The sequence below is a fragment of the Magnolia sinica genome, chromosome 6, assembly GCF_029962835.1.
Source record: "Magnolia sinica isolate HGM2019 chromosome 6, MsV1, whole genome shotgun sequence".
NCBI classification, from domain to species: Eukaryota; Viridiplantae; Streptophyta; class Magnoliopsida; order Magnoliales; family Magnoliaceae; genus Magnolia; species Magnolia sinica.
Window position 1 is genome coordinate 79,946,780 of NC_080578.1, and position 16,090 is coordinate 79,962,869.

Consider the following 16,090-nt stretch of genomic DNA (forward strand, 5'->3'; position numbering starts at 1 on the left):
CAAGGGATATAGCCACTGAAATAGAGACCACTAACACTGACTAGGTTTTCATAGGTCTAGTTGTTAGTATTTTCCAACCATGATTTAGGACAGGTCAAATAAATGGTGGGACCATGTTGATGAGAGGTCCAGATCTTTAACAAGTGCATCCTATTTTCATATACCATGTCTCAAACTGGGAAAAGCTTGAACAAAAGACTAAATTTTCTTTATTTGCAACAAATAAATGACTTTGGAAAATTGTTTCGATATAAATTGATTAGAAAATTGTTTCTATAATAACTTTCTAGTTCTGATTAGTTCTATAAAAATTAAATTGTGAACAAGAAACAGCTAATATAAAGAAACCATTGCATCAAACATTACTGATAATGGGGCACCAAAATGTGTCCACATGGGTCCAATGCACACATTAAGAAAACATAAAGGTATGTATAAAATCCGTACCATGCTATCGAAATTAAGCCATGACATAAATGTGATAAAACAAATTGGATTGAAAACATCATTCAAAAGGAGGAAACAAGATAAAAACAGTAGATGCTTCATGAGAATTCGATTGGCTTTTGTACCTCTCTCAGTTGCACTGAGTTTTTGAAGCAGAGCTCAAACCCATAATGTGGGTATCTCTCATACCAAGTGTCTTGCTTCACGTATGTGTCCCAATGCTCACCACTGCTACTCTTCCCATACTTGTGCAGCCACCCAGAGCCATTGTGGCGCTCACCCCATGTGCGGTTCCATCGCTCCCCATACTTGCCTTCCCACCATGTTTCACCCTGCTTGATCCCATGCCCATTAATGTCAAAATCTTCATCCCATTTGTCACCCCATTTTGTCCATGCGTCACCCTCCAAGCGTTCAGCCCATTTGTCTGTATATTTCATACTGCTACCTTGCCCGTCATACTTCTCCCCCCACCTATAAACAAATGCAAACAGAAAAGTAGAAAAAGATAGAATTTTCAGACGAAAGATCCCATTTCACCCAGGAAAAGAAGCTACTTTGAGATGTTCTACAATCAATTGCTGTAACAAATAGCAGTTTGGACTTTGAAATCATTGATGAATTTCAGTCATCGTCTAACAAGTCCTTTTTCTTTTTTGCTTCCCCCCCTCTTCATTTTTGAAGGATAGTAAGTAATGATTATCTGGGCAGGTCTGAAAATCAAAGTGTGTCAGTTTCTTTGACTCGATTGTTTGAAAGGATGAGAAACATCCATGTCTAGAAAGTGGCAAATAAAATTTAAAAAACCATCATGAGTTCCTTCAATTATCTACTTCCAGAAAGATCTCTAGAAGTATACAGGAATTGATTTACTTTATTACAATATGATGAATACTCCTATGATTAGAATTATAGTTGAAATTGAAAAAGAAAATGGAAGGAATGTATTAGTTTTGGTACCTCTCGTGCCAAACATGAGCATGGCCAGCCTCCAGGGGTGTGTAGGGATCAATGCGGCACCATTTGTGGGCCCACTTCTCAGCTTGGCCAGAGGCGTCATAATGTTCCCACCACTTCTCTTGCCATTGTTCATCCATTCCGGTCTTCCCCCACTTGTCTGCAGTTTTCTCAATATGCAAAAGCCCACTCCTGAGATCCTACTCAAGACAAAAGCCAGACATACAACATTTTAGAAGTTTGGTTTGACAAAACATTGCAAAAATTGCAACACGCACAATTCAGAAATCACTGGCAAACCTTATTTTCATTTCAATAAAACAGAAAAGTTTGGTGTAATAGCAACAATAATATCTTATGAAGTCATGGCTTCGAATATTAATGTCTGCTAGGTCTTGGTTTTGCTTCTCCATAACCACACCTTGTTATTTAAAACTACACAGAATAGAATCATTGCATCTGCAAATAAGCATGTTTCACAGATAAAAATAGAAAAAGACATGTCTAGTGGGAACATTATTAGGTTATGATGGGATCAGGGGCTGAATTCTTTACGATGGGTACTTGTACTGTTGTACAAATGAATGTAGACCATTGATTGGAATTTTCTATTTTCTGGGGGCTGCAATGGATGGTCCACAGTCCAAAATCAGGTTGAACATATGATTCGGACATTGATATGTACAGCTGTATGTAGACCATTGAAAGAAAATTTCCACAGTTCACACACCATAGACCCAGTGGTCAGGTGATTATCGGATTGAGGCCCATGCACAATGGTACTGTGCAATTCATCTGACAGCTATTCGTGTTGGAGACACAGGCTGATGCATGATGGCGAGCATGAGTAATGGCTCATATGGAACCATCTCGTATATTTCTAAATTACAATATGAAAGAATGGGCTAACCTGCCACATGACTTCTTTCCAATATTCACGCCAGACATTTCCTGCTGCATCCCGTCCAGATTTCTCAGAACCAAGCTCTTTGTAGTCAAACTGATCGGCAGCCTCCCAATACTTATCCTCCCACTCAATTCCTCCATCAGCACTAACTCCTCTAGTCAATGTCCATTTGCAAACCACCCCATCAGGTCTATATTCAATACCTGTCTCTTTCCACCACTTTGAACCATCCTCATTCACTCCATGTGATGATGTTTCACTGCCCTTTTGAAGTGCATCAACTGCTGCTGCTGCATGTGTAGAAAATAGCACATCCAGCTTACGCTCTTCTGCTGAAGAAGGCAGATCTAACGAAGAAGAGGCATCAACTTTCTCAACCTCTATGAGTGATTGCAGAGGTGGAAGAGGAGGGTTGTGGTTGCTTTCAAAAGGAAGAGGGAGAAAATCTGGAGAGCGTTCTTTTTCCATCAGTGAGCTGACAGGATTTGGATATGAACTTGGCCTCTGTGCAGCCTGTGAGGTGTTGATTTCCTCTGAATTTCCACTGCTGTCCAGAGGAGGTGACCATGACCAAAAATCTGGACCAGGAGTTCCATGTCCTGAAATTCCAGATTGAAGCATGGAGTTACCATCTCTTGTGCCTCTTTCATGGGTTCAAAGTTAAGAAACATGCTAGGGATCCGTCTATCAAATAAGCTACTAATTCAATGAAGAAATGCAGGATATTGTAAGAATAAAAGGTTGGTTCCAACCTGAAAGAAACATATTATCGAGAGGCTTATTTGGGGTAGGCAAACAGAAATTCACATGATTTGTGCCCAAGCATGAAAGAAAAAAACAGCCAGAATACAAAAGTTCTACCATTGGGGAGTGATAAAAGTATGAAATGAATGTGCCAAGTGAAATGAACGGAAGATAATAGCTATATTTTCTCTAAACAATATGATATGTGAATTCTCCAGGCATTGTTTTTCCAACACTTCACGAAGACTGAAACTGATAATGAAAAGGCTTGATCCACTTAGCTCAAAGGTCAACAAGAAAAGAAAAGAGAAATAATGCATATGAAAGTACAATCAGCAAACTCACTCCAATCCCAACAATCAACAAGCAAACCTATTGGTGATTATAGGAAAGGTATAATGTTTACCTCATAATTATATCATACATGCAGTAACTACAAATAATTGAGAGAAAATCAATCATGCTAAATTGAAATCACATAATCATTCATCCCCAGCTATCTATGCAGTTCATGGAATTGGAATTCCTCCCACTTATGTAGATCCATTTGAGGAATCCATCATCATCATCTAAGCCTGACCTAATTAATTGGGGCTGGCTACATGAATCCTGTTCCGCCATTCCACTCTATCAAGGTTCATAACTACAGTTAGACCATAGGTCATCAAGTCTTTTCTTACTACCCCAACCCGTGTCCTTTTGGACCTTCATCTTGCCTTTTAGAGCCTTCAGCTTGTGCGAACTCACTCCTAATTCGCACACTTCTTGGTCTCCATTGCACACGACCAAACCATCATCTACTGGCCCTCATCTTATATTACCTATTGATGCTACTCCTAAGTCCCCTTGAATGCAATCATTTCTAAATCTAACCTTCCTCGTCTTGCCACTCATCCATCTCAACATCCTCTTTTCAGATACACATCCCATGAACATGTTGTATTTGAGGAATTCTTCCCACTTAACAAATGGTAGCTGAGGAATATGGTTTGTTTTTAGGAAAACTATCAAACAATTTTATTTATTTTTGTCTACATTCTCGAGCTAGCATGGTTTTTCTCATCACTTGGTCCAGCCTCAAAGAAACTTTGTAAATAGTGAACCTTGTATCATGAGACAACTAATTGCAGCTAACACCATCGTCATCATGGCCTTATCCCAGCTACATGGGGCAGGCAAACAAGAATTCACATGATTTCTTGGCAAAGGTTTTCTAACCGGCTGCCCACCTAACATCAACTCTAATCATTTACCATCTTTGAGACCTGCTGGCTCATCACTTCCAGGCAGTGTTTCTACAATACTTGCAGCTGTCAGTAGGTTAAAAAGTGGACACATCCACTATAAGTATCAGAGGGCCCTTCCAGGATGATAAATGCTAAATGAAGTAGCTTGATTGCACTTTGTAAATGTACTCCACATGTGGAAATGCTACGTACGTGTCTGAGATTGTCTAGATTCCATGTGTCAATCTGATATTGTCATCAGGTGGGCCTCATCTGTACATAACAACTGAACAGTTCAGAGAAAATGACTATCCGTACAACTTCTACCACATGTATGGCAAACCCCAATGATCAGATGGGCAAAATATCTCACAGATGGCATTTAGACAGTGGGTGTTGTCATATGAGTGCTCTAAGCTAGCATATATGTTCCTACCTCCCATGTGAGGTGAGTACAATGAAATGCACTCAGGCAAGTTCGTTTAGCATTTCCCTTCTAAGATTGTTATGGATTATTTTATTTTATTTTATTTTTATTTTATTATTATTATTATTTTTGACACTGGTAGGGAAGTGCACATGCAGAACAATATTCAACATCTAGCAACGTTGAAAGTGTGTGCAAGATCCAAGTCATTAGGACAGTGCTCCCCAAAATGTATGGGCCATGGCCCAAAATCAGAATGATGTCAGTAAAACTTATATGAAGGAGGAATGCTCACGGTACTCAAATCTGGTGCCATTCATAGGTGGAATCCTCTATTAAGATCAGGGGCCATTCAAAGGTGAGTTCACTCTTAACATACTCTAGCCCGAAAATGAAGCAAACCCACTGATCAGGGACACACCAAACTCACCAATGTATCAATTTGGCACGTGTACCCATATAGTTAGAATGCATTTCCTTGAGTAGTCCACTGAAGCACCTAAAAAATATTTCATGCATCCGGCTAGTGGAAGATATCACGAGCTGGAGGAATCGAATATGGTAAGTCCTCTCTCAATAGTACACATGGCAGGTTGAATTATCCATTGGGTTCATCCATCTAATGGATATTAATAAGGATTGCTTGTGTTTCAAAAATCAACCATCCATTGGGTTCATCCATCATTTTCTTCAAACTAACCTGTTGAATATCCGGCTGTAACTATGTTCATTTTTTAACATCAATGTGATGGCCACTGATCAAAATGTATAGTAATTACTAATAGGTGATGGGGACATCATGCGCGCATGCACATGCACGCCGCCCCCCCTACGCACTACACAAGGAGAAGGAGGGCCCCACCGTCGATCTGGATCGATGACGACGTTCAGGGAGGGCCTCCTAGTTAGAAGACGGAGTTTTGGTTCGTTGGAGTGGGCCCCAGAGTCAAGTAAAGCCCATCATGGGAACTCATGATCGCGGCCCACTAGTCTGATTAATCTCATGTTTTAGGTTTTTCTTATCAATGTTATTTCGAATATCATGGACAGTTTAGATTTCTTTGATTAGTTTTTATTTTTGTTTACTTCATCGCCAAGTAATAAGTTGTGCACATGGTGCGAGTTTTGGGGTATAGGGTTTTCCTATAAATAGGCACCCCTTGTAGATTTATTTTCTCATTGAAGCTTAATAAAAAAATTCCTGCGTTTTTTCTACTCCTCTGAGTTCCTGAGTTGTGGAAAATCCAATTAGATGCGAAGCCCTCCCTTCATCGAAGGGCTAACTATCGTGGTGCGAAGTCACATCTGTCCCGATCCGCCCCTATCTTCTATCATCCATACTTCTACACCCATCCTAGCTTCAAATTTGTCAGCTTTTGCAACAGTTCTTCTCCCTACAGTCGATTTTAAGAATCTATCCCTACAGGAGGGCTGAAAATTCGGCAGAACACCACGCATAGACCGCATATCTGATCGACATGAAACTTGGGTGTTTTGAAGCCCTCCCCTGGCCGACCAGAACGAAGGAGGCGCTTTCTGCGTTTGGCATCCTCTCGCACTTGCGGCTAGGCCCCTACACACGTGCGACGGGCCTGGCTCGCTGTCCGCACGTGGGGATTATCTCCAGGTTCAGATTTCCTGCCTATTTTACTCCTCTCATACCTATTCTCCCTAACCCTAACCCTAGATTGTATTACTTTTAATTTATTTGCCTATTTTCTTACCCTAGGGTTCTCTGAATTGGAATTAGTGAATCCTTTGGATTGGGGACTGATTGTTGTGCATGTGTGGATGATTTTCACTTTCCTTTAAATATCGTTTAGCTAATAATTTTTATTGATCCAGCCCTATCATGTGTAGGGCTGGACTCGCACAGATTCCCCTTGTCTGAATGTTTGAACTTTTGTATGGGATGTGGAAATTTTATGTGCATATTTCTGAATTAGTTTGATCTAAAGCCTGAGATTTTGCATGTCATGGTTAATTTTCATGTCCTGCATCAAATTTGATATCAATGCTTAGGGTTCTTATAGGGGAATGCATTACATGTTTAGAGTTTTGTTGTTTATGTCCATTACGTATCTATTCTCATCATATATAGCTGTTTAGAAGTTCATAAATGTTGACATAAGCTGCTGAAATTTTCTGTTATCCCCTTATTTGAATTATTTTAGAAATTAACTTAGCTTCCTATTTCTAGGTTTAGAAACTTTCCTAATTTGTTTTTAGAAACTTTCCTTTTTTGTTTTTAGAAACTAGGTTGTTTCTTTTATATATATATATATATATATATATATATGTATGTATGTATGTATAAACTTGCTTATACTTTGACAACTATATTGCTGAATTTTGGTTTGCACCCTACACTAAACATGGAACAATTACAAAAGTCACTAAACAAGCTGTCCCAGCAGTTTGAGTCTTTGAGTAAGCGCTGGAAACAACATATGACCAATGCTTTGAACAACTTGATGTGTGCATTACCCAATTAGAGACCTCCGTTAGGACAAACCCTACCATTGAGGAAGATGCCCAATCTCAAGCAGGTGGCCAGGAGGATAAATCAATGAATGAAGGTAGCCAAGAAATCAGTTATAGGCGTGCACCCTTGCACCCATCCCATGAGGGACATCAAGACCACTAAACATGGAACAATTGTAAGAGTCACTAAACAAGCTGTCCCAACAGTTTGAGTCTTTGGGTAAGCACTGGGAACAACATATAGACCAATGCTTTGAACAACTTGATGTACGTATTACCCAATTAGAGACCTCTACCAGGACAAACCCCACCATTGGGGAAGATACCTGATCTCAAACAGGTGGCCAAGAAGATAGACCAATGAATGGAGGTGGCCAAGAAATCAGTTATGGGCGTGCACCCGTGCACCCATCCCATGAAGAACATCAAGACCACTAAACATGGAACAATCGCAAGAGTCACTAAACAAGCTGTCCTAGCAGTTTGAGTCTTTGGGTAAGCACTGGGAACAACATATAGACCAATGCTTTGAACAACTTGATGTGTGCATTACTTAACTAAAGACCTCTGCTAGGACAAACCCCACCATTGGAGAAGATGCCTAATCCAGGAGGATAGACCAATGAATGGAGGTGGCCAAGAAATCAGTTATGGGCGTGCACCCGTGCACCCATCCCATGAGGGACATCAAGACCACTATTTTGAGTGGTACAATATGTACGACCTTGTGGCTAGAGAGAGTGCACTAGAGGCTAGTGTAGAGTTACCCACTAAGGCCATTCTAGTAGTGGATGAGTTTCGTAATGTCTTTTCTAATGATCTACTGGATGAGTTTCCTCCTATAAAGGATATAGGGCATATCAGAACATGGGACACTGTACTACCTATAGCCGAGTTTGCGTTTAATAGTTCTGTCGATAGGTACACGGGTCTAAGTCCTTGTGAAGTCGTTACTGGTTATAAACCTACGAAACCTATTGATCTTGTCCTTATGTTTCTGTCCCATAGGCCGTTAGAGTCTGCAGAGTCTTTTGCGCATCACATTCATTCATGGCATCAAGAAATCAGGCAGAAGATCATGACTAGTAATGAACATCACACACTTTCTGCAAACCAACATCAATGTTTCAAGGAATTCAATGTAAGGGACTCCGTGATGGTCCACATCAGGCTAGAGCGGTACTCTCAGGGACCCATTCGTAACTTACACGCTCGTAGCGCTGGACCATTCAAATTATAAAACGAAATAGTCTCAATGCGTATATGGTAGATCTTCCACCTTCCATGGGAATTAGTTACACATTTAATGTGGAAGATCTAGTTGCATTTTAGGAGACCACTGGTACATTGTCGAGCCTATCACCTAATCATCCTGATTCTCCAGACCTTTCTCTTGATCCATGACACCCACTTGACCCATCTTCCCAGCCTCTACCTCCCATACCTACCCGTCCTGACCCATCTTCCTAACTACTATGTCTTATACCTACCCTTCCCAACCCATTTTCTCAGCCTCTACCTCGCATACCTACTCGTCCCGACCTATTTTCCCAACCTCTACCTCCCATACCCACCCTTCCCATATCCAAAGAGGAAATATTAGATATTATGGACTATCAGATAGTATCGACGTCGGACAGTGGGTTTCAAAAGTATCTGGTTAAATGGAAATCACACCCAGCATCAGACAGTACGTGACTCACTGAGGAGGGATTTCAGAGACTTGATCTTGACAACCTATAGCGGTTCGGGAGTTTTGTTTCGACAGTGGCGAAATCTTCGGAGCCGGGGAGAGCTGATGGGGAAATCACACGCGCACGCACACGCACGCCGCTCCCCTACGCACGTACAAAAGAGAAGGAGGGCTCCACCGTCGATCTAGATCAATGACGACGTCCAGGGAGGGCCTCCTAGTTAGAAGATAGAGTTCTGGTTCGTTGGAGTGGGCCCGAGAGTCAAGTAAAGCTCATCATGAGATCTCATGATCATGGCCCACTAGTTTGATTAATCTCATATTTTAGGTTTTGCTTATTAATGTTATTTAGAATATCATGGATGATTTAGATTTCTTTGATTAGTTTTTATTTTTGTTTACTTCATCGCCAAGTAATAGGTTGCCCAAACGGTGCGAGTTTTGGGGTATAGGGTTTTCCTATAAATAGGCACCCCTTGTAGGCTTCTTCTTTTTTTTTTTTTTTCTCATTGAGGCTTAATAAAAAAATTCTTGCATTTTTCTACTCCTCTGAGTTCCTGAGTCGTGAAAAATCCAATTGGGTGCAAAGCCCTTCCTTCATTGAAGGGCTAACTACTGTGGTGCGAAGTCATATCTATCCCGATCCGCCCCTATCTTCTATCATCCATACTTCTCACCTTCTACACCCATCCTAGCTCCGAATCCTTCAGCTTTTGCAACAATTCTTCTCCCTACAGCCGATTTTCAGAATCTGTCCCTGCCGGAGGGCTGAAACTTCGGCGGATCACCACGTATAGACCGCGCATCCAATTGACATGAAACTTAGGGGTTTTGAAGCCCTCCCCTGGCCGACCAGAGCCAAGGAGGCACTTTCCACGTTCGATGCCCCCTCGCACCTGGTTTGATATCATAATTTTATAAATACTAAATTGGAAAATGGAACAGAACTCATCTTTAGAACGACGTAATCTTTCAAATTTGAACAAGCTATTGATTATAAATTCTAATTCTTAAAAATCTATAAGAAATTTAGGGGAAAAAATGGATAGAGTCAATAAATTAAACTTGAGGTTTCACGGTTACCTAAGATTTCAAACGAATGCTCACATTTTAAAAAGACTAGCTGAGTAGAGTGTTACAACCATTACCAATTCTGTTAAACAAGACTTTTCTCATAAAACTAACTTGGATTTTTTTTTTTTTTTTTATTTTTATTTTTTATTTTTTATTTTATTTTATTTTTTTAATGTCCAATTCAATTATCATGAGGTACTGGGTTGTTGTTGTCACATTTGTTGTCATCTCCAATTGAAGTTGGATGATTCATTGGAAAGGATGGGTTAAAATTAATCATTCAACAGTCCTGTTTCAGTCAAAGAATCTTGAATTGATCTTTCATCTATGGGTGGATGCCAACCAGAAATATCAGAATTGATGAATCAATTGTCACTTTAAAAACAATTTTAAGATGAAAACTTCTAGTGAATTTGACTTTTTAGCACTTCTAAGATTCAAGAAGAAGTAAAGAAATTCTTTTTAATGCATGTAATTGGACAGGAATCTGTAAGAGCAGTGCTCTAGAAGTAAGCATGTGTGTCTTAACAGGTCAACAATTACTAGTTGACGACGAAGACGTATAAACATAAAAAAGTATAAAAAGTGAAGCAGACTCCTTAGTCTACTCGATCATGACAAGATTCAATTTCCTGTTTTCTGTGACTTTTTTGAAAGAACATGCTGCTTACAGAGTAGAAGAGAGAAGGAAAGTGTAGTGGAGATAGTGGAATTTGAGTATAGAGCAATGAAAAGTACAACAGATTAACTAACATTCTTTTGAGAAAAAGTTTTCACTTGAGCATTATCTACATGAGGAGATTTCAGGTTCATCACACAATGAACCAGTCTTGGATGTCGGTAGGCCAATGGATAGTTCATGAATATAAACTGTCCATTTAGTGGGCCCTTGCATGGATGGCTCATGGCCCATGGAGCACAATAAATGATTTTAGGTAGTTTGAGTTTGTTTGTTTGTTTGTATGTTTTTTTTTTTTTTTTTGGGTCCACAACAAAATGAGTCGCCAGATTGATACAAGACTGAAACAGGTGAGTTGGGTTGAGTGATACTACTTTCAGTCCCAAGCGAGTTGCAGTTGAAACTGCCATTTAAATCAGTGGAGAAAACGGAACACCAATTGGAGAATCCAAGACATACATTAATAGATTTTCCCATTTAAAAGTGGACCAGTTATCCTCTTTTTGTACTTCTTTTGCACCCTCTGGTTAAAGGTTACAAACTAGACAATTAAGTATTTTTGTTCAGTGTGCTTCTAAAACCAAGAGGCATCAACAGTAGAGCCCACCACTCAAACGGTGAGGATTCACGATCATGCAAGCTCATATATATTGCAGCAGCACCAAACAAAGATCACTTCAAGCATGACAGGCTAGAGTTGGTTTCCAATTAGAATCCATCCTGTGTTTCCATAATAGCATAAAGCATCTTAATGCTGTTTGCCGCTCTGTGCATGGAAAGTGATAGAATGATTCATTGAGGATACATCTCTGGATGGAATTCTTGTACATTCGGAAGGAGTGCTCATAGATTTATGTTGGAAATGAATATTACCAGATGTATAGATTTAGTGCTTCATTGATTTAGATGCTCAACATTAAGATGACTCTGTTAAACCAATAAGACAGATTGAGGACTTGCCCTATATTTATTTCCAAGCAAACAGGTTTTAAATAACCTAGCAACAATCAATATAAATGCTATTATAGTGGAACAGCCACAAAATGTTAGTTGTCTAACAATATAGAGGGGTATGAATAGCAACCACATTTGGACACACTTGCAAAAAAAAAAAAAAAAAAAGAAGGTTTTCTGCACTAGGGAGTCTCAAGTCTGTTTTTTCAGTCGACTGGACAAAAACCAATCAGAGTGGATTTCGTCATGTCAGCACTTTAGCACCTATTTTGTTGAGAGGATGATGAACTGCTGTCAACTTGCCGCTTGCTTCTTTGAATCTTGGGTTTGCAAAGTGCATCCAAACAGGTTAAAACCCCGGTTTGACTCAAAAGTGGGTTTATGCTTCAAATGCTCCTTTGGAGGGTGTGTCCAAACCGGCATTAGGCCAGTTTGGTAGATGCCTAAAACTGAGTTCATCTCATTTTAGTTAACCATGATTATGTATTAGAGATCTTAATCTCTAATACATGATGAGTTCATGCCATTTAACAGAAATTGTGTATCAGAGATCAAGATCTCTAATACATAACCACAGTTAACTAAAATGAGATGAACTCATTTGTAGTGGCCTTATGTTATGTAATGGCCTCTATGGAACAGAAAACAATGTATCAGCCATTTAAAAGTTATAATGGCTTACATAATGAGCATGTCTGGTCTTAATGCATCTCTGCCACTAATTTCTATCTTTTATTTTCTTTTCGTTCTATCTTTGAAATGACCATCAATGACCATGGCCATTACATTGGGAAGTCTCTTTGTGTGTAAAGGCTCCAAATTCCAAACATGTTACTTTCAAATTGGACTTGAAAGAGTAACTTCAATTCGAGATCTACTTTCTCATTACAAATACCAACAAACACCTGTGGTTTTTGACATCTTCTCTAGATCAAACTGAAGTATGCAGGACAATTCATGTGTGCAACCAAACGCACCCTATAGGATGCAAATTTTAGATAAACTCAATCACAAGCAACACAAAAATTACTACATCTCCTCAAACACTAATTTGGCAGCGCTTGGAGGCACAGAGGAATTACAATGCAATCATTCAGCTAAATCTAGAAGAAATATCAGAAACTATGACTTTGCTAGTATTCGTAAGGAGTGCACTCCAGTGGGACCAGTACCACTGTAGACCAGGCAGATGTGGGCCCACGAGATTTATTCATACCATCCAACCCATATCTGATGCATCACGTCAGAAAACTGTAACAGCCAAAACTCAGCCTGATTCAAAACTAAGATGGGCCACAGAAAAGGGAACCAGCTAGGAGGGAACACCCACCCTTGAATTTCACAAGGACCTACCTGATTCTCCAAATAGCCTGAATATCGGTCTGACCCTTAATCCGGACTGGATGAAGGGTCTGAATGGCCTTGATTATATATAAACAACACACTGAGCCCCCCATTCTAATCAATGGCAGACGTCCTTTCTCAACATGTCCCCCTCTTCTGTAGCCCATCTGAATTACGAATCAGGCCGACTTTTCAGCTGCTGGGTTTTATTAGGTGGCGCATCATATGGACGGGTTGGATTCCATGGACACATCACTGGGCCCCACATCTTCCTGGTATCACAGTAAGTTTATGGTGGTACCGGTACCACCAGAGAGCACCCCTATTTATAATGCAGAAGTGGCCCTCAAATTGCAGTTATGTATCTTTTTAAGTCCAACTTCAAAGCAGCATGGTTGCAATGGTGTATCCAAACAAGCACTTGAAGTACAAAAACCCCAAACGCAAAAATGCCCAAATTGAAGTAAAATCCAGACAACCCAAGCAAGAATTTCAAGATTTCATCAATCTTGAAAGAATTCAAGAAATTCTATAAACAATGACTCAAACATAATAAAAGCATTTCACAGAAATCTTACCTTCTTGAATAATTCCGGCATTACCCTTGATCTTTGGAACCTCGGGCCCGGAAGAACCCAAATCGATCTCCGTGGCAGCTTTTTCCAGAGGAGGATTCTCCTCAAGAAGAGATCGAGCGGCTGCAATAGCGGCTGCAGCCCGATCGATGACCTGCATTCGTTGGGCCCGGTCCCTCTCGTCCTTGGGGACTTCCAGAATCTTCTTGAACTGCTCTGTCCTGCGATCCAGAGCATCAGGACTATCATCATCTTCTACTCTCCCGGCGGCAGCGGCAGAGGGATAGTTGTCGGAAATCTCCTGAAACTCCTGTGTCTTCCTTTCACGGTCCACGGCGTTCTTCCACATGTCAAGATACGAATCACCATTGGAAACTCTGATCTCATTTGGGCTGTTGGGGCTTCTTCTACTGCGGAAATGAGTCTGTCTGCTTTGGTTCGGGGGTTTGGGGAAGAAGAGGCGATTTCTGTGGGGTGGAGGGAGATGTGAGCGTATGTTAACGGGAGCGCGTGTGATGGGGCTAAAATGCGCTTCCATGACTGGAGAGAGAGAGAGAGAGAGAGAGAGAGAGAGAGTTTTCAGCTTTCCCTTAAGGAAGAGAGAGTTTTGTAGTTTTGCTTCAAAAAGAAAAAGGAAGCTTGGAAAAGAGATAGATGAAAGGAAGGTATAACTGATTTTACCGGTATTTATTCAAGCGGGAATCGTTCACGTGCAGGCTCTGCTCACCCGTACAATCGAGAGACTGGGCGAGAGGGAAGGATACTGGGAGACGGATTGGCTACTCCCCTGACACCAGCCATTGGCTACTCCCCCTGACACCAGCCCCGTGCTGATGGTGGGTGGTCTGTGGGCCACACCATGATGTATGTGTTTCATCCGTTCCGTTCATCCATTTTTACAGATCATTTTATGGTTTGATACAAAAAATTATAGGGATATAAATCTTAGGTGGGCCACACCACAGGAGAAAATTAATGAATGGATATTCACTATTAAAATCCTCCTAAGGTCCACTGTACTTTTTATTGACATCCAATCTATTTATTTGGTCATAAAGACCCAGATGAAGGGAAAAAATAAATATCAGCTTAATCCAAAACTTTTATTGCCCCCAAAACGTTTTTAATGGTCAAAATTCATTCAACACTGTTTCCTGTAATGTGGTCGACTTGAGATTGAGACATACTTCAATTTTTTTCTAATGTCATAAAATGATATATAACAATAGATGGACGGCATGGATGACACACATACATCATGGTGGGCCCCACAGAGCACCGACCACCCGCCAATGGCTGGTGTCAGGGGGAGTAGCCAATCCGTTCCCGGGATACTGATACAGCGGAGCGAATTGCCGGTGCCCCCGGCCACATGAAGTTCCCATGGTCAGAAACTATCTGCGGCCCACAAACATGCCCATGAAAATCCACTCCGTCCATCTGTCTTTCCAGCTCACAATAGGATTTGACTCCAAAAATCAGTCAGATCTAAACCTTAGGTGGACCACAGCTATTGAAAAATTACTCGTACTTGATTATCAGATGATACGACTGTATACATTTATTGGACGGTTAGAAATAAAAATAGACAATTGTCCAACTTCAGTTAGAAAATTTCACGGATAGCAGGATACGATTGTTCAACCAGTCTGATTTTTAGCTAGTTTAGAATGAGCTAATATTCAAAACGTGTACAATTTCTGAGCGCATGTTTATTAAATGTCGTACACTGCTCAGGTACCATATAACTCCCTACTTTAATTTTTATTTTAATACTGCCAGCGTGACGCTTGATACACGAGCACAGAAAGTGTACGTGTGGAATACATTAAATAAACCCACTAAAGTATAGAACCCCCTATTGCTAACTCACTGTCCCCATCATTGAGAAATCATGACCACAGCCGTGAACACTTGTTTCTTGATATTGGGACGGTGGACGATTGGTCTGTTTCATTTCTAACTGTCCAACTCATGTAGCACCAAACCGATAGTCAGAAAAACTTATTGTGGTTTATTATGGAGGCAATCGCATCCAGACCCTGTCTGGACGGAATTGGTCCAGGAAGAGCTCCGTGGGCCCACCGTGACTGCTCATCCATTTCTAGATCATTTTGAGGTTGGTGTACCCTATTTATATCCGTTCCCATGAGAGTTAATCAAACAGGGACACATGTATTTTTATGTAATTTAATAAGGTTTACCTTATGTATTTGAGATATGCGGAAATATTCGAAGAGAATTCTCCGATGATACAACTGGCATATAACAAGCAATGCCATGTCATTCACAAAGTAATGGTGGGCCAGATGGAACATGGTTGAGTCGAGTAAAAAAAAGCCTAAAGGGGTTATATGACATGTGGGTCCAGAATGTTTAGTAATGTTGAAACAATTATAGGAACCGTTAGAACGTGAGAAACATCCAGATAATTGGTTTAAGACTATAAATGATAAGAAATTCAGTAGGAAAGGTCTTATACAAACCACATCAAATCAAATCTATCTTTAAATTACCTTACGCTCCTTAGTATAATCAGTCGTTTACATTTCTTAATGTAATCAATAACAGTAATCAAG

General features: G+C 40.4%; 1 protein-coding gene across 3 annotated transcripts; it reads right to left on the reverse strand.

Moving 5' to 3' along the window:
- Positions 1-339: 339 nt before the first annotated feature.
- LOC131248914 (protein LIKE EARLY STARVATION, chloroplastic) lies at positions 340-14,257 on the reverse strand. Of its 3 annotated transcripts, XM_058249426.1 has the most exons (5): positions 14,193-14,248; positions 13,515-14,051; positions 2,315-2,952; positions 1,408-1,604; positions 340-921 (listed from the first exon to the last, which is right to left on the reverse strand). In XM_058249426.1, exons 2-5 carry the CDS (start codon positions 14,047-14,049, stop codon positions 546-548), a joined length of 1,746 nt encoding a protein of 581 aa, XP_058105409.1. In that variant the 5' UTR covers positions 14,050-14,051; positions 14,193-14,248; the 3' UTR covers positions 340-545. The 3 variants fall into 3 exon arrangements, with proteins under 3 accessions (XP_058105409.1, XP_058105410.1, XP_058105408.1); XM_058249427.1 differs by having other exon boundaries at positions 2,315-2,910; positions 13,515-14,257; XM_058249425.1 differs by having other exon boundaries at positions 13,515-14,257.
- Between the last annotated feature and the right edge of the window lie 1,833 nt (positions 14,258-16,090).